The 18,503-nt window shown below is 40.8% G+C and overlaps 1 protein-coding gene across 1 annotated transcript in view; it reads right to left on the bottom strand.

The window, feature by feature from the left end:
• Positions 1 to 16,311: 16,311 nt before the first annotated feature.
• The window catches only part of LOC309963822 (aminopeptidase O-like), a gene marked incomplete at its 3' end in the record, with an annotated part of 71,440 nt that continues 69,248 nt past the window's right edge, over positions 16,312 to 18,503 (bottom strand). Inside the window, exon 4 of the mRNA XM_082842353.1 lies at positions 16,312 to 16,340. Within this exon, the coding sequence (XP_082698479.1) occupies positions 16,312 to 16,340 (29 nt within the window). The remainder of the gene's footprint in view (positions 16,341 to 18,503) is intronic.

Here is an 18,503-nt window from a genome sequence, read left to right as displayed (position 1 = left end):
GGCAGGATTCTTATAACCCAATGGCCGTCTGACAGCTTCCTCATGTCCTGTGCTCCTAAGGAGGCTGACTCCCCCTACGTTTGTAGGGCTGCCCCTACAAACGCACTGCTAATAGCAGTCTCGGAACCAAAACAGCAGAGTGGCCTACAAGGTAATCCATCAGACAAGCAACTTCTTTCTATTAAGTTGTGTTTTTGAACAAGTACTGAAAACCAAAGTTAAAAGGTGTAGAAGGAGAGTATTGAATCTGAAGATTCTGTTGACTTAATGAAACACATAAAAATATTTCACCTGACTACACAGAGGGTTTCATATATATTTCTCTTTCTTTCTGCATAAACAATATGCCCACATTTCTGCCTCTCAACTCTCTTTCTCTCCCAGCAGGGCTTTTCCTGCTTTGATTAATCATATTTTGGTTTAATTTCTCAGCAGGAATGACTCACATTCCCAGTGCTTGGAATAAATGCATCATACTGCTCCCTCAAGTGTTTGTTTTTCATCAAGTTCCCAAGTACAAACCTGAAGTCAGCCTCGAAAGGTGAGAAGGATTTCTCTGTTGCCAGATCATCTGATGAGCAGATCTCTGGCTTCGTTTCTGTCCAGGATCCTACTGCAATTGTGAAGGTGGAGGCTGGCATTGGCATGGTTACGTAGTAATGCCAACTTGAGCATCCTATAAACAGAAAGAGGAAAACATAATGAGGCCAATGTATGGTCCTAGACCTTACTCTGTAAGTTTTCTCTTTAGTCACTTGAAGAGCTTGTGTGCTAAGCTGGGATGAGCTAATTCTTGGAGGTGGGTCATGTCAACTGTGGGGGCGTTATTCTAGGTCTCAGGGAAAGCAAAACAGGGATGATGGATTCAAGACATCCAAGGAGATCTGGATCTCTTCCAGGGATCAGTTTGAAGCCCTTCAAGTGAGGCTATAAATGAAGGGTGGTCAAGGTGGCCACTAATAGCTGCAAATGCGTAAGGACAGAGGTTGTATGCTGCTACGGAGTCAAGGACATGGCTCATCTGTATTGCCTAGCACGGTACTTGGCATAAAAAGAAGGTGCTGTGTTGAATGAATGAATGAGTGAGTGAATGAACAAATGAATGATCGCTTCTGTGCTGCCAAACTACTTTGTCTAAATTCAGTTCAAGTCAATCTAAAATGCATACAGTAAAAAACAATGAGGGGCTTCCCTGGTGGCGCAGTGGTTGAGAATCTGCCTGCCAATGCAGGGGACACGGGTTCGATCCCTGGTCTGGGAAGATCCCACATGTGCCCGTGAGCCACAATTACTGAGCCTGTGCGTCTGGAGCCTGTGCTCTGCAACAAGAGAGGCCGCGACAGTGAGAGGCCCGCGCACTGTGATGAAGAGTGGCCCCCACTTGCCGCAACTAGAGAGAGCCCTCGCGCAGAGACGAAGACCCAACACAGCCATAAATAAATAAATAAATAAAATTTAAAAAAAAAAAAACAATGAGACTAGGGAAGGAAAGTATCTGGATTTTAGTCCCAACCCTGAAACTACTTATCTATGGAAGTTCAGTCTTATCTCTCACCCTTTTTATCTGTTAATGTATTGGGGCGGTCCCAATTCCTCATTAAGCAGATGAAAAACAGGTCTACAGAGGTTCAGGGGAGCCAAGGACTCCCAGCTAGTTTGTAACAGGGCTGGAATTCGAAGCTGGGGCTCCCTACCACAGCCAAAGGTATACCCTCCATTTAGTCCAAACCATAAAGAAGGTTTTTTAACCAAAGGAACAAATGACTAAACTTACAACACTATGCTTCCTTTCTTCTAAGATGGGAAAATGATTTCAATATTACTGAAATAAATCTCAATGTATCACGCAACCTGATTTAATATATTATTTTTTCTGAGCATCTGCTATAAATTAATGATGTGTCTTCAGGGATTTGGTATCACCTCACATTATAGAACACAGTTCTCCACTCTGCATGTTCCCATGGGGGGAACTTCCACCAGAGTAACACCCCTAGCCTCTCTTTCCACCCCTTACTGACTCCCTTTGAGGAGCTATTCTTTTCTTTCTTGTTTTAAGTTTTTGAGGGTTAAACACTTATAGAGTGGCCTGTGGTCATCCAATTTGGTCAATGAGTGAATAAGATGTCAAATTCGGGGTAGAAATATTACCATGCCTATATTGACCAGCAGACCTCTAATGACATTTTTTAAAGTGCTTTACCAGTAAAAATCAGTAATAGGTTAGATTTTGCTCTCCATATGCTTGGATTTTTGTCTCTCAACTAATTCTGAACTTCGGAAGGTTAGCGGGGTCATTATTTATTACCCTCTGAAACTCTACCAACTTAGATCCAAAGAAATACATGACAGAACTTCTCTGATAAAAAACAAAATTTTAAATAGGAAACAATGACAAAATAAACATGATATCAAGTTTGAATAAATATGATATGGTATCACGTTTGGAAGTTATTAGAGGAGATACTTGAAGAAGAAATGTAGAAGGGCATGCTGCTGGAAACCCATTACAGAGGCAGCCATTCTCTCAAACTTGCTTGTAAGTTTGATCCTGGTTCTAGAATCAGAATGGCCACTCTTGAGATCACTTCCTCCACAGCTGACTAAGAAGCTGAAGGGATGCTCCTCTTTAAAGAGACAACCAAATCCAGTGATGCTGGAGACAACCTGATGACGTGCGTAGCTCCTTCTGGGCTTGAAGGAAAACCACAGCTTTAAAGAAAATGGCTGCTGTGATCCCAAGCCAGTAAGAAGAAGGCAGAGACAATCCCAGCAGTCTTGATAAAAACCTGACATGGATCTGACGTGGCATGCTGTCCTGCACCCACCTCCCTAATGTTTCTACTTTCTTATAACTACCTCACTCGCAACCTGAGGTCTCCCTGGAGCAGCTCCATGAAGAACTTCAATTTGGACTGAACAACACAGTGAGCGCTGGCACAAGTTGGGTGGGGGGAGGTGGAGATAGAAGAAGAGAAAAGAAGGTGTGGGTAAAGAACTAAATGTTTTGAATATCCTAGGTTTAAAAGAGAAATTTTAAATAACAAGACTCTCTTGGTCAAAGGGCTGTGGTCTGGTCATTCTTTCTCTGAAACATATCTTGGAGTGTTTAACATGGGCCACTGAACCTTCCTTTTAAAACTTCAGACTCTTGGGGGTTCAGTAAATAAACAGCAATAGTGAGGATTTCAGGAAAAAATGGAAGATTGAACACTTATCTGATAAGGAGTTAATATCCAAAATATATAAGGAACTCATACAACTCAATAGCAAGAAAACATATAATCCTAGTTAAAAAATGGGTAAAGGACCTAAATTGCTTTCTCCCAAAACCCAATTAAAGGACAGTAAAGGGATTTTTTTAAAGGCTTAAACCAAAAGGAACAAGGAGAAAGTATAAGAGACAATTACCGCAAAATACTGGAAGCCACAATGCAGGTGGGAAGAGTGGCGAATGACATGGCAGCCCTGAATCCTAAGTTAGCTGTGGGAAAGACAAGATTCACCTCATTTTATCCCCCAGATGCCCCCAAAAGGCTGGGAGTAGAAGAAGTACTAAACTAAGCAGGACAGGCTGGATGACTAAGAAGGGCTCAGATCCCTGGATGGCTTCCCCTACTCCCCACACCTGGACTATCTGCCCATCCCCCCCACACACACACACCAGCAAATAACTGGAGGTTTATTTTCTAGAGAATAAAAGAGAGGGCCTCTAGGGGGAGAATGGCATAGTTGAAGGCAAACTGAATGGGATTAGATGAACATATGCATATCAGATACTGAGACCATCAGCTATTTCCCCTTATTTGGTTCCCAAAATGCCGACAACCAGGTTTTTACCTCCAGGCAGGAAAATGAAAAAACCTGACCAACCCAAGAGAAGGATATTGACATTGGAGGTTCCCTATGATCGGCCTATGATGAAACTTACAGATGACAAGCCTTATGTGTTCACTCAGTGCTCCAATCAGCATTTTAGTCCCCTACCCTCAAACACCTACAGAGAAATCAAGGACCTTCAGGCATCTTTAGAAAGCCCCTAATGCAAAACTGAGAGACCCAAACAAAGAGAAACAAGCAACTTGGAGGACAGTGACCATGCAAGAAGAAGAAAACTTCAAAAAACACCAAACAGATACACACTGAAGGTTCAGAGAATTTATTGCAGTGCTGAAACAAAAACAGTATAAGATTTAAAAAGAGGACTTGAAAGTAAAGAGAATTAAGGATAGAAGGAAAGAAAAAAATTAAAAGGAGTAAGATGGGATATAAAGCTGAGGAAATCTCCCTAGAAAGAAAAAAAAAGACAAAAACATGAGGGAAAAATAGAAGAGCAGTTCAGAAGGTCCAGTATCCAAGTAACAGAAGCTCCAGAAAAAAGACAACGGAGGAAATAGAAGGGAGAAAATCGTCAGCTAAGAAATTAGAGAAAATTTCCCCAAAGTTAAGGGACCATGAGTTTTCAGATTGAAAGGGCACATAATACCCAGGACACTGGATACAAATCCAGCCACATCATGATGCATCATTATGAAATTTAGAACCCTGAGGATAAAGACAAGATCCTACAAGCTTCCAAAAAGAGAGAGAAAACAAAATTCACATACAATAAGGACATTTTCAGACACGTAACGTTTCAAAAACAATTCACCTCCCACACATTCTATTCTCTGGAAGCTACTAGAGTATGTAAAATATGCTTCAGGGCTTCCCTGGTGGCGCAGTGGTTGGGAGTCCGCCTGCCGATGCAGGGGACACGGGTTCGTGCCCCGGTCCGGGAAGATCCCACATGCCGCGGAGCGGCTGGGCCCGTGAGCCGTGGCCGCTGAGCCTGCGCGTCCGGAGCCTGTGCTCCGCAACGGGAGAGGCCACAACAGTGAGAGGCACGCGTACCGCAAAAAAAAAAAAAAAAAAAAATGCTTCAAAAGGAGGTAGTAAACCAAGTAAGAGGAAGACAGATGATGCAACACAGGTTCAAAGGGAATCTGTAGAATAAAGTCTACTTCTGCGTATATACCTGAAGGAAATGAAATCACTTATCTCAAAGATAGACGCACCCCATGTTCATTGCAGAATTATTCGTAATAGCCAAGACATGGAAACAACCTAAGCCCCAAATGACAGAGGAATGGATAGAGAAAATGTGATACACACATGCACTCACAGAGGAATATTATTCATTCATGAAAAGGAAGAAAATCCTGCCATTTGCAACAACATGGATGTACCTTGACGGCATTATGCTAAGTGAAATAAATCAGACAGAAAAAGACAAATACTGTATGACCTCACTTACATGTGGAATCTAACAGAAAAAAAAAAAACAATCATAGAGAAAGTAGATTGGTGGCTGCCGAGGGTGGTAGGTAGAGGGCAGTTGGGGAGGAAATGGGTGAACGCGTTCAAAGAGTACTAACCTCCAGTTATGAGATGAATCAGTTCTGAGGATGTAATGTACAGCATGGTGACTACAGTTAACAATATTGTACATTTGAAAGTTGCTAAGAGAGTAGATCTTAAAGGTCCTCACCACACATGCACACACACACACACACATATATATATCTATATATATATCTATATAGAGAGAGATATAGATATACATAGAGAGAGAGATTCTTATTGAGGTCATTTTGCAATATATACATGTGTCAAATCATCACATTGAACATCTTAAACTTACATAATGTTACATGTCAATTATATCTCAATAAAGCTTAGGGGGGAAAAAAGAATGAAACACTATGCACAATAGGCTTTCTCCCTACGTTCTGCTTTGAACTTTTGAGCTGTTTTTTTGCTGCCCCTCTAGTTCTGGTACCATCCATCTAGCACAGGTACAAGATGAAACTTGTGGAAATAGCAGGAATTGAAACTACTTTCAAGAAAGAACACTGCTAATGGAATAAGAGGTATCTGTTAGATGCCTGCACATGGCCATGGAGAATCCACACAGAGTGCCCAATCACATCATGTCCCAGCACCTTTATCAGAATGTCTGTACCCTCAAGGTGATGTGGGGAGGGCACTGAAAGCCACAGAGGGGTGTGGCAGGGGACTGGAATGAGATTAGCAATGAAAAAAAGTCAGAAACCTTAAAATGACCTAGAGTTCGGGAGTGAGATAGCAAAAGTGATAACAGAACCTGAGTCAAGTCCAGCAAAAGTATTTTAGAACTGCCATGCTCTCTCCTCAGTCTTCTCAGGAAGTTAAATAATAGAAAGAAAAGGATTTGAGGGGGAATGGATTGAAAACACCCCCCAAACCCATATTCTAAATGTTCAAAATGATTTTCTCCTATACAGCCCTCAAGACTTTTTATTTATTTAGATTTCTCTACTTAGTGGAGCTCATATGGAAGAAACTGTTTCATACTTCAGGCTTTTAAAGTAAAAGAGTTTTCCAGGCTACCAAGCAAGTCAAAGAGGGGCAGATCATCACTAGGCTGGGCCACAAAAGAACTGGCCAGGAACCCACTTCCCAAAGACCCTAGCTGGACTCTTCTCAGAAGCTTCTCAAAGGTCCAGTCCAGTGGGCTTCTTGCCTGACCCTGGGTAAATCTGGAGCCAGTGCTGCGACAACTGAATGCTTCCAGGGCTCTGGGGAGGCTCTTGCTAGTTGATTACTATGAGGACCTGTCTAGTATCCTCATTTGGTAGCAAAGTCTCTTTTCGGTTGTCTGTTCACGGATTATTCCACTGAGTCCAATCTTGCATGAAGAAAGCCCACTGCTACAGGGAGGTAGCTGCTCAGGAAATAGCTGACCTCACCTCAAACCAGACTGCAAAAAAATGCAAATAACAAGGTGGGAATACTGCCCCCAGAAAGCAGAGCAGTGCATTCCAAAGACAAAGAGAAATAATTTCTGGATTATCTATTGTTTGGGATAAGTCGACCTTGCGAGGAGAATTGACAAGAGTTTATTTCTCTTGAATATATCCACTGACTGAGTTCCAGCTCTGGAATCTGATTGCAAGGGTTCAATTCCCTGATCCACGCTTACCAGTCTGGGCACATTGCTTAATCTCTCCATGCATCAGATTCTTCATCTATAACAAGGGAATAATCACAGTCTCTACCTCACAGCATTATGTGAGGATTAAGTTAGATAGCATATATATTGATAGAAATCTCTAGGCATAGTAATTGGCACATAGTAAGTGGTGAAGAAATGTTAACTGCTGTCATCTTTACAGCTGCCTCCCCCTGTTGCTTGGGCTGACTTTCTGGAGGCAGAGACTAAGAATGTCGAAGGTATGGCTGCCACATGTGCACTGAAGCCTGTGGCCCGATGAGGCCCACATATGGGGTTTAAGGTTGAATGGCATTAAAACACTGTGCACACAAAGCGATCCATTTAAAGGAGAATGACAGCCCAAAGGGGGCATCCTGTATGACTTCATATAGAATGGGCCATTTGGAGACTATTTAAATGGTGTTTACTTTAAATGAGCCATCCTCGATGAAATAGACAGTGAATGCCTTCATTTTCCTTTTTGATTTAATCCACTTGCCCTAGACTCCCTTGCTACACCAGCTGCAAAGCAAAGAGAACATCCTGTGCTTGAATTAACCCAGAGTTTTTCCTCTGCACATGATTTCACGGCCAGGCCAGGCCAGGATTCATTAGCAAGATGCACGGGGAGAGGGGCGGTAGGAAGGGGCCCAGAGGAAGAGGCGCTCCCTAACTGTGCAGGCTTGAGCAGCCACCAGTTCGCCTCCCTTCTGGGCCTCCTCATAAAGTTCCTGAAAGCCTCTATGCCACCTCCTCTAATTGGAACGTGTTTAGGAGAGAAAATTCTTACACTTCAATTGTCTCACTAGTAAGACAGATATAACAAATATTGTTCTTATAATTGTGCTAGCAGCCACTACAAGATCCAAATAGACATTTTCGTCTTCAAAACAGGACTGAAGGGCTTCCCTGGTGGCGCAGTGGTTGAGAGTCCGCCTGCCGATGCAGGGGACACGGGTTCATGCCCCGGTCCGGGAGGATCCCACATGCCGCGGAGCGGCTGGGCCCGTGAGCCGTGGCCGCTGAGCCTGCGCGTCCGGAGCCTGTGCTCCGCAACAGGAGAGGCCACAACAGTGAGAGGCCCGCGTACCGCAAAAAAAAAAAAAAAAACAGGACAAATTTTCCTTAAAGATGACTGTGTGTTTTGCAAGTACGATAAGAATTTGAGATGGGTAATTTTTCAAATTGTAAGTTTTGAAAATCCTTATAACTAGAGAGTGTTAAAACAATTACCTTAATTATTTTCTTCATATACTATTCTAAAAAACTGTCTTATGAATTGTCTTGAAGATTCTATCTTTCAGGGGAGGAAAAGTGGAGAGGAAAAAAGGAAGAACATGATGGAGTATTCCGTTCATGGGAAGAGAGAGAACTTTTTATGCTAAACCTGTGAAAAACTTTGCTAATTATTTGAGGAAATTGTTCCTACAAAAAGAAAAAAAATTAAGGAAAAAAAAATCAAGATACCGTAGTTATTTCTACACATCGATCGTGCCTGCTAATAGTAAATTAAATACAAGATTTATGGAACATCATCGTACTATTCTTAGGGGAGTCTTGGACATACTCACTCAACTCACACTAAAGGCACAGCCACAACACACAAAAACACTCTGCTTCCCCAGAGGCAAAAGCAGATGACTTATCTTTGCAAAGTTAAGCATCTCACAAAATTTCTTGTTTTTAAAGAGTTATTGTTTCACTGAAAATTAAAACAGGCACTTATATTCTCCCTAGTTAAAGCATCCACTTTATCTTTTAAACTCTTCCACTGTAGGTTAGACAAACAGCATGAAGCAATTGGAAACACCAAAATGATACATGCTTTTATTTACATATATTTCTTTACTCAATTCTTCTGTAGTGCCTGCTTCTTTCCTACCTCAAGCTTGTTTCTTTCTCTAGCCACTATTCTTAATTTCAGAACTTCCTGCCCAAACTAGTCCATATGTCAAGCTATTTCATTATTATGGAACATCTTTGTACTACAAACTTAAAATGCTTGATGGTATATATAAGAGCATGTATATATAGGGATATGAATTTATAAGTGTATATAGACACACTATATATAATGTTTTTATTATATATTTTTATATATTTATTATAATAAATATAATAGATACATAACAAGATGGCAAAGCTCCCAGTTTGGGTTGCTCTTCCTCTTTTGGCTTCTTTCTCTAGTGCTTGGGACTTTCAGCAAACCCCAGCTTTCTTGTTTCACTACTTTTTAGATGCTGAGTCTACGCGTTCTGGTTTTATGAGCTAGTACCACCCTCGTGAATACCCATGGCATGTCTGCCTTTTGTTAGTCCTTTTCCGCTGTTGCTCAAGGGCAAGAACTGGCACCACAACAAAGGAGACGACAGTAAGACGCCCTGGGCTGGTATGCACCAGCACTGCCTGACCGGGGCCATGTGCCAGATCATGCCACCACTTCCCAGGCACTGATGCCACCTGGCAAGGCTTCAGGTTTCCTTTCCTGGCAACATGGTACTGCTTATGGCACAGGAGACCCAGGAGGGAATGGCCTTCAAGATCATTCTCGTGAACCAGGTAGAAGAGTGCCACCTACTGAACCCAGAACACAAGCACCTCCACAGGTTTTGAGGTTTTCCCTCGTGGCTAATGGAATACCTAAAGGAATACATTTCACCAGGCTTGTTATGCCAAGTCTCACCTGCACTCTGCCCTACGCTGTGGATAACCTAGTTCCCCTTAAACTTAAAAACAAAGTGGATCAGCAAACTGGACACCAAATCATTCTGTGCCAGATGGTCACAGGTGTGCTTTAGTACTTTACTCACTTGAGAAAATTCATGAATGTCAAGCCTAAAACAAAAATCCAGGGGCCTTCCCTGGTGGCTCAGTGGTTGAGAATCCACCTGCCAATGCAGGGGACACAGGTTCAAGCCCTGGTCCGGGAAGATCCCACATGCCATGGAGCAACTAAGCCCGTGCACCACAACTACTGAGCCTGTGCTCTAGAGCCCGTGAGTCACAACTACTGAGCCCGCATGCCGCAACTACTGAAGCCTGCACGCCTAGAGCCCGCACGTACTCCGCAATAAGAAGCCACCGCAATGAGAAGCCCGCGCACTGCAACGAAGAGTAGCCCCCGCTCGCCGCAACTAGAGAAAGCCCATACACAGCAGCGAAGACCCAACACAGCCACAAAAAAAAAATCCATAGCAACAAGGATGGGTATACACACGCCTGCCAGAATCATCATTACCCAAAAGAAAGCACGATGACTTCCCCGTTTGCCAAATATGGTAAGTGCAACTCTAGGAGGGCAAGCAAGAACTAGACAAAAAGCAAATCACAAACAAAAGAATGAACTGACAAAGATTTAGAAAGTGCAAGGCATTATGTGAGACCTTATGAGGGATGTAACAGAGCAGAACACAGTCTTCAATCAACAGTAGCTTTCTAAAGAGAAAAGATGCATTCACTCTGTACTCCTACCCCTTGAAACACATGTATGTACACTAGCCCAGTATAAAGTTTCCTCAGTTCAAGAAACAAGGAGCTCTCTCTACTTTGCATTCTCTCTTTGTGAAAACACTTAATCATAACCATTCCTAATGTCTTTTAATTTACCATTTCCTTATACGTAATTCCTGGTCTCATACTGTGGAAGCAGTCTAAATAGTAGTATTGCTCATTTTGAGCCATCAAGAGGAAAGAAAAGTTGGCTTTCAATTGCACACAGGAGGGTCCGAACCCTGAAATCTTGGCTTTTCCCTGGAATTTCCCACACGAAATCAAGAGAGAGAACGTCAGGGAGCTGGTCAGTTGGGCAGGCCAGAGAGTAGCATTTTGCTCAGGATGAGGTAATGTCTACAGTCTCCTACTTTTGCATAGAAAAATGAAATCAGATCTTAAGCAAAGGCACAAATAGTTTTTAACACCTTTCACTTGTTCATATGCTTTTTCTCCTATATTTGGAAGGAGCTTAAATTAGTCAGTCTTGTTCATTTACTTGAGGCTTCCCATGAAAAACATAAGTGGAATGTTTTAATTTTCTAGGAAGTAGACACTAAATTAGACTCTGTGAAAATAAAACAAAATTAAACAACAACCACAAAATTACCAAATTGGGGGAAATAAGCATGTACTACACCAATTTTTTCCTTTCAAAATATACTGAGACTGGAGAAAAGGCATAAACTCTAATCAGAAGCAAAACTAAAGGAATGACCCTGAAATCACTTTTGTTACTATCAGTAGTGATTTTAAATGCTTCTTCCATGAACCTATTACTTCTGTCTGATTACAGAGAACACATTTATTCAACAAATAGGTATTGAGCACCTGTTATATACAAAACACTGTACTGGACATTGGGTCTCTGTGCTTAAGAGTTTAGCTACATTTTGGCAGGGAATATAGGCTGACAATAACACACAGGCTAACATTTCGGTCTGCCCAAATGACATGATGCTGGGGTAGTTATATAATAAAGGAGCTAAATAAGTCAATCTAAATCTATGGCCTTGACTAAGCCTTAGTGAGAAAAAGGATAGTGATTTCTCAGCTACTAAGATTCTTATGATGGTCATCACACTACCGTCTAAACCATTAGCCTTCTTCAACAGGCAGGAGGGGTCTTCCCTGGTGGCGCAGTGGTTGAGAGTCTGCCTGCCGATGCAGGGGACGCGGGTTCGTGCCCCGGTCCGGGAGGATCCCACGTGCTGCGGAGCGGCTGGGCCCGTGAGCCATGGCCGCTGAGCCTGTGCGTCCGGAGCCTGTGCTCCGTAATGGGAGAAGCCACGACAGTGAGAGGCCCGCGTAAAAAAAAAAAAAAATAGCCAGGAGGAATGATTTCCCTCATGTAGTGAGAACTCGGAGGTCCATCGTCTGATTTCCATCCCCTGCCCAAGGGTTGTTATCATTTCTGTCGCTATTATCTGCCTCATTACATTATGCTGCTCCCAGGTGCTTTTCTTCTTTCGGGAAATCAGCTGGTGCCTGGCAAATGTACTAATCAGGTTGACGTGTCACTGTGATGGAAACTGTGACTTGCGGGTTGGGTTTTGCTGCTCGTGTTTTCAATGACAGCTCTTCGTTTTAAAGGGCATTGTGCACAACAGAGTGGAGGTCCTATGAGACCAATCTTTGTGCACAACAGAGTGGAGGTCCTATGAGACCAATCTACCAGTCTAGAAAACATGACTTGGAAAGGAAGTAGTAGCATCTTGTATCCACATACCCTTTTTCTCTAAGGAGTGCAGACACATTTGGAGATATTACTCCATCCTCAGAACAGCCATTTTGGGCCTGGCAAAGAGCATTGTTAATACTCTTGCCTGACTGTATTCTGATAAACCCCAGCTGTGGGCTGCAGGAGGCGTGCAGTATTAGCATAAAGTTCTTTCTGCTGGTGTAGCTCTCTCCTCTCTCAGTTTGAATTGGTAAAGTCTGCTCTATGGTATCATATAAAGTTGGATATAAGCAAATCCCAATTATTATCTACTTTATTATAACTATGCCCTGAATTGGAAATTCGGAGAAAAAAATCCACAGATACACTGTTGGAGGTATGAACATTTTCCATGAAAATGTTAAAGTCAATTCTTGTTTTAATTTTTGATGGTAATCTTCAAATAGATAGGTAAACAGACAGATGTTGAAAGGATCAGAAGACTTTTTTTCTGTAAAGGGTTAGTTAGTAAATATTTTAGCCTTTGTAGGCTATGCAGTCTTTGTTGCAACTGTTTAACTCTGCCATTGCAGCACCAAATCAGCCATAGACAATGGTTGTATTTCGATAAAACTTTATCTACAAAAACAGGCAGTAGAATGGATTTGGCCAAAGGGCTGGATTATCCAGATACAAATGAGTCCTGACAGACAATTTCAGAGTTCACATCTGCAGTAGTGTATATGATGGCACAGGGACATGTAGCACTGCTTTAATTATTGAGAGATTATGAGAAAAGAACATAAGAATGATGCTTTTGGTGAGTAAAGGCTAAATGACATCACGGCATGATTTGTAAGCAAAAGCTTTACAGCATATGGAAGAAAAGTGGTGGAGAATAAGATCATCATGTGGCTCAGGGTAGAACAGGCACAACGACCTCAAGAGAACCTTCGTGGAGCTGTCAGCACCACATTCATATTGTAAGGGGCAGCTTCATTTCAGGAAAATAATAATCTTTTACAATAAACTGAAGTTGTCCATTTGAATTTCATTGATTTAATGGTTTGGTCTGCATTTAATTTAAACTTTTTTTGGTGTTTTAGATGTGTAAGAGTATAGGAATACAAAATTGTTTGGCAGGATTTATTTATATCTGGATAATCCAGCCCCCTGGCCAAATCCAGTCTACTGCCTGTTTTTGTAAATAAGCATACATTTATAGTTTTAAAGATATCATTCTAATACAAATAACTTCAGTCAACTCTGGTGAAGCATGAGGGTTTTTTCCCTCTGACAAGAAAAGTAATGCTCAAGTTTGAGCAACACTGCCAAACACAAGCTTTGACATCTGAACTGCAGGACCAAACCATGAATGAGAAGGTATGTCGGCTTGGTGAGGTGGGGGTAGGGAGTGCCACATCGCATCTTGGGAAGCGTAGTTATCATCACAAGTAAACCAGAAATGGAGGCTGGAGGAGTCCAGGTATCAGTGCCTGCTTGAGACTGCAGTGTTTCATTTACTCAATCAATTCAGCGTGTCAGGGAAACAAGCAGGGAGGGTAAAAAAGATGCTGTGTGAGTCCCAAAGAAGCTCACCAGACAATTCATGAGACACCAAAACCTGGATAGAGGAGCTGTGTGCCTCAGTAACCCTTCATCTGTTGAACAGAGAGGGGATTTCAGGCAGCACACAAGTGGACAGTGAATGGAGCTAAGGGAAATCCTCAGACTTTATCCTGTCTGTTGAAACACCAGAGAGGAAAGCCATGAGCATGACAGGAAAAAATACTGCAGGATAAAGGTAAAAGAAAACATTGTTCTAAGGACTCAGAGGAAGAACAAGCCTCGGAAATAAATTTACTACAGAAACCAAAACAAGTTTAGAAAACTGGCACTCCCATTATGATACAAGAAGATATAACTTCTATGAAAAAATGGTAAAAAGCCATGAGAGGACAACAGGCTGAAACAGTGTAACAGATTGAGATCAAAAGACAACAAAGTAACAAAAAAGATAAGGAAGAATTGCCAGGGTTGTTACAATAACAATCTATAATGGAATTACTAAAGAATAAAATGTCTCCATGGAAACTCAGTGGTATAAAGTGTAAATAAAAAATGAAAAGGCAAGCCATACAGTCGGGGAGAATATATTTGTGACACATATCTGGCAAAAGGCTAGCATCTAGAGTATATAAAGTATTCTTACAGTCTAACAAAAAAACAACCAAAAAAACCATATTAAATAAATGGGCAAATGACTTGAAGAGACACTTTTCAAAGGCAGACATAAGAACGTACAATAAGGGCATGAAAGTTGCTCACCATCATTAGTTATCAGAGAAATGCAAATTAAAACCACAAGATAGTATTTCACCCCAGTTGGAGGGCTAAAATTAAAAGGACTGACAACATCACATGTTTCCAAGGATGCACAGCTACTGGACTCTCATACACTGCTGGTGGAATATAAAATGATTGAATCACTTTGGAAATAGTTTGCCAGATACAAAGTTAACTTCTCTGAGCCAGCAATTCCACTCTTAGGTATTTACCCAAGTGAAATTAAAACCTCTGTCCACAAAAAGGCTTACACATGAATGTTCACAGAATATTTTTTGTAATGCCCCCTCAAAATTCAAATGTCCATCAACAGATGAGTGGATAAACAAACTAGTTTACTCACATAATGGATTACTATTCATCAACTTTTTAAAAAAGGATAAACTATTGATATCCACAACAATATGGGTAAGTCTCATGCTGAGCAAAAGAAGCCAGACACAAAAGAGTACACACGAATGATGCCATTTACATGAATGTTTAGGAGAGGTAAAACTAATCTATAGATATGGAAATCAGATCAGTGGTTGACTGGAGTGGGGTTAGGGAAGACTCACTTAAGGAGGGATGGCAAAGGCACAAGGGAATTTCTAGGGTAATAGAAATGTTCTACATCTTCATAGGGGTGCTGATTAATTACTTAGATGCATTTTTTTGTCAAACACCATTGAACAAGATGAACTGTGTGCATTTCATTATACATAAATTATACTGTAATTAAGTTGATTAAAAACCAAGGTACCCACAACCAGCTCCATTCTAGAAAGTTTTGAATTACATAAATAATTTTTTTAAATTCTATGAGCCTAGGCAGAATAATCAGACTACTTTCAAAGAATTTTTTTAAATGATATCAGATTTCTCCTCTGAAATACTAAGTAAGATATGGTAATGAAAACATTTATAGTCGTTTAAGAGGGAAAAGAAGTAAGAATTTAATACCTAGCCAAGGATTGTTCATAAGTAAACACAACAAAAAGCTCACCTAAAAATGGGAGGACTAAGAAAATATACCACATACCCATCCTTCTAGGAAGGAAAAAAAAAAATAGCGAAGCCATTTCCCAGCTGACTAGGAGATGACTCAGACTTAAGAGATCAAGAGTAAAGAAAGTCTAAATACTTACTGCAAATATAAAAATATAATTTGAAAATGGATGAAAATGTAAAACAACGATTATAATTCCTAGAAAATAAGATATAATACAAAAACAAAATATAGAGATAGTATGAGTCACAAATCCCAAACTGTATTTATTAAAACTGGAGAATGTGGGTGAGGGAAGTTGATAGAAGTAAATGCCCATTAAATTCTTTATTTGATATAGAAGGAAGTCAAGAGCTATTGGTTAACTAAATTGTGAAACATCCATTTATGGAATACTCTATAGTCATAAAAATATTGAGGAAGCTCTTCATGGTCAGATACGAAATTATCTATAAGATAAACTTATTCTAAAGAGGGAAGCACAATACAAAAAAGTGTATAGCATGTTATGATTTGTGCAACAAAAGAGGAAAAAATATACTATACAAAGGAAACTGGTGACCTTGGTTGCCTTGGGGAAGGGTTACTGGGTAGCTGGGAATTAGGAGTAAAAAGGAGACATTGTAAATTTTTTTGTCCTTTGCTCATTTGTAAATGAACCATGTAAATGTGGCTTATTTTTAGAAATGAAATTTTAAAATGTATGATTTGTTTTGTTTTGACTTTCAGAATCAAATAAACATTCATTGAAGACTTTATTACATGTGTAAATCTAGTTTTTTTATGAAGAAGGCATCACAAATCAGAAAAGATTCAATAAATGATCTTGGATAACCGGTTTCCTGTTCGAAGACAGAAATGTTTAGTCCTCATTTCACAACCCTGACCAGAATAAACTACAAATAGATTAAAGAGTGAAATTACAAAAATAAATAAATAAATAAAAATTAAATAAAAATATTAGAACGAAACAGGTGAATTGTAGAGCAAAGAAAGACTTCCCAAGAGAAACCTAACATATTTTATTACATAAAATTTAAAATCTCCTATAGATTAGAAATATTATAGAAAATTAAAAGGTATACTAAAAACTGAGAAAATACTTTTCACAAATATAAGAGATTAATATCTTTATTTTTTATATATATATATATATATATTTTTTTTTTTTTTTTTTTTTTTTTTTGCGGTACGCGGGCCTCTCACCGTTGTGGCCTCTCCCGCCGCAGAGCACAGGCTCCGGACGCGCAGGCTCAGCGGCCATGGCTCACGGGCCCAGCCGCTCCGCGGCATGTGGGATCTTCCCGGACCAGGGCACGAACCCGGGTACCCTGCATCGGCAGGTGGACTCTCAACCACTGTGCCACCAGGGAAGCCCTATTTTGTATATTTTTTAAACAGGAGAATAGCTTACAGATTTATGTAACGTCAGTCTTATGTGACACGGGAGCCTCCACAGGAAATGAAGGCCCGAAGAAACAGACCTGCATACTTTTCTGCTGGGTTTGATGACGAGTGGACACTCAACTCAGGAACAGCCAGATGGAAGAGATGCACAGGGCAAGGTACGAGAGAAAGAGCACGGAACTTCCATGCCCTCTCCAGGTACACAATTCTCCCCACATCTCCACGTGTTCACTAACCTGGAAGTTCCAGTATCTTTATTTTTTAAAGATCCAATCAAATTAGAAGACAAAACAAACTTTTTGAAACCTCACTAACACCTTGATATAAAAATGAACAAAGGAAATTAACAAACAGGAAATGAAAACGGTTAAGAAACATATAAGGATGTATGAAACCTCATTGATAACTGAAGTAATCCAAATTAAAGAGAGGCCTTCTCTTGCCTATCAGATGGGTGAAACTCCAAGGGAAAGAAGACCTTCATAAACTACTGATGGATATGTAAATTGGTACAACCTTTCTGAAAAACAACTTGAGATACGTACCCAGCCTTAAACAGGTTCAAAACTTTTGACTCAATAATTCTAATTTTATACAAACTGTCTCCCCAGGAATTTAATGCAACTTTATTTATAATAAGAAAAAACTTTGGAAACAACAAACATGTCTAATAATATGGAAATGTTAAGTGAAATCTGATACATTCATACAATAAAATATGCAGACATTAAAATTATCAACTTGGGGCTCTCCCGGTGGCACAGTGGTTGTGAGTCCAAGGAGAAACCATATTTTAAATAAAGAAATATTACAATTACAGAAATTTTACCTGGTATCAACATGCCCAGGATCTCAACTGAAAGTGTTATTTATTGCAATAAGCAAGAAATTCGCAGACAAAACCTTGATGATGCATTAGCACTTGCCTTCCATCTTTCTTATACACCTTTGGTTCAAAACTTCATGGCCAGGGCTTCCCTGGTGGCGCAGTCGTTAGGAATCCGCCTGTCAGTGCAGGGGACATGGGTTTGATCCCTGGTCCGGGAAGATCCCACATGCCGCGGAGCAACTAAGCCAGGGAGCCACAACTACTGAAGCATGCACTCTAGAGCCTGCTTGCCACAACTACTGAGCCCGTGCTCCACAGCTACTGAAGCCGTTGTGCCTAGAGCCCATGCTCTGCCACAAGAGAAGCCACCGCAATGAGAAGCCTGCACACTGCAACGAAGAGTGGTCCCTGCTCACTGCAACTAAAAGAAAGCCCGCGCACAGCAACGAGGACCCAACACAGCCAAAAATAAAATTAATTAAAAAAACAAAACAAAACTTCATGGCCAAATAGTGTACAGAACAGATGCAATACTAGGATGACTCCAGTGGGCCAGCCCACAGGAGCACTGTCGCTCAGAATAATGAATAACCCTGTACAGGTTCCATGACCAAACCACAGATAACTCTACTATAATGGTGTTTCCATGGCACACTTGCCTGCCCAGAAAGTCTTCAACCAAGAGCACCCACTTATGGCCCACCATCAGCTGAAAGCAACTGCCTTAATAATCTAGGAATTGATAACTCTGGCATGAAGAGCCCCACAT

Source organism: Leucopleurus acutus (genome assembly GCF_964270905.1).
Source record: "Leucopleurus acutus genome assembly, chromosome: 7".
In the NCBI taxonomy this organism is placed as follows: domain Eukaryota; kingdom Metazoa; phylum Chordata; class Mammalia; order Artiodactyla; family Delphinidae; genus Leucopleurus; species Leucopleurus acutus.
This window is presented reverse-complemented; position numbering and strand designations above follow the sequence as displayed.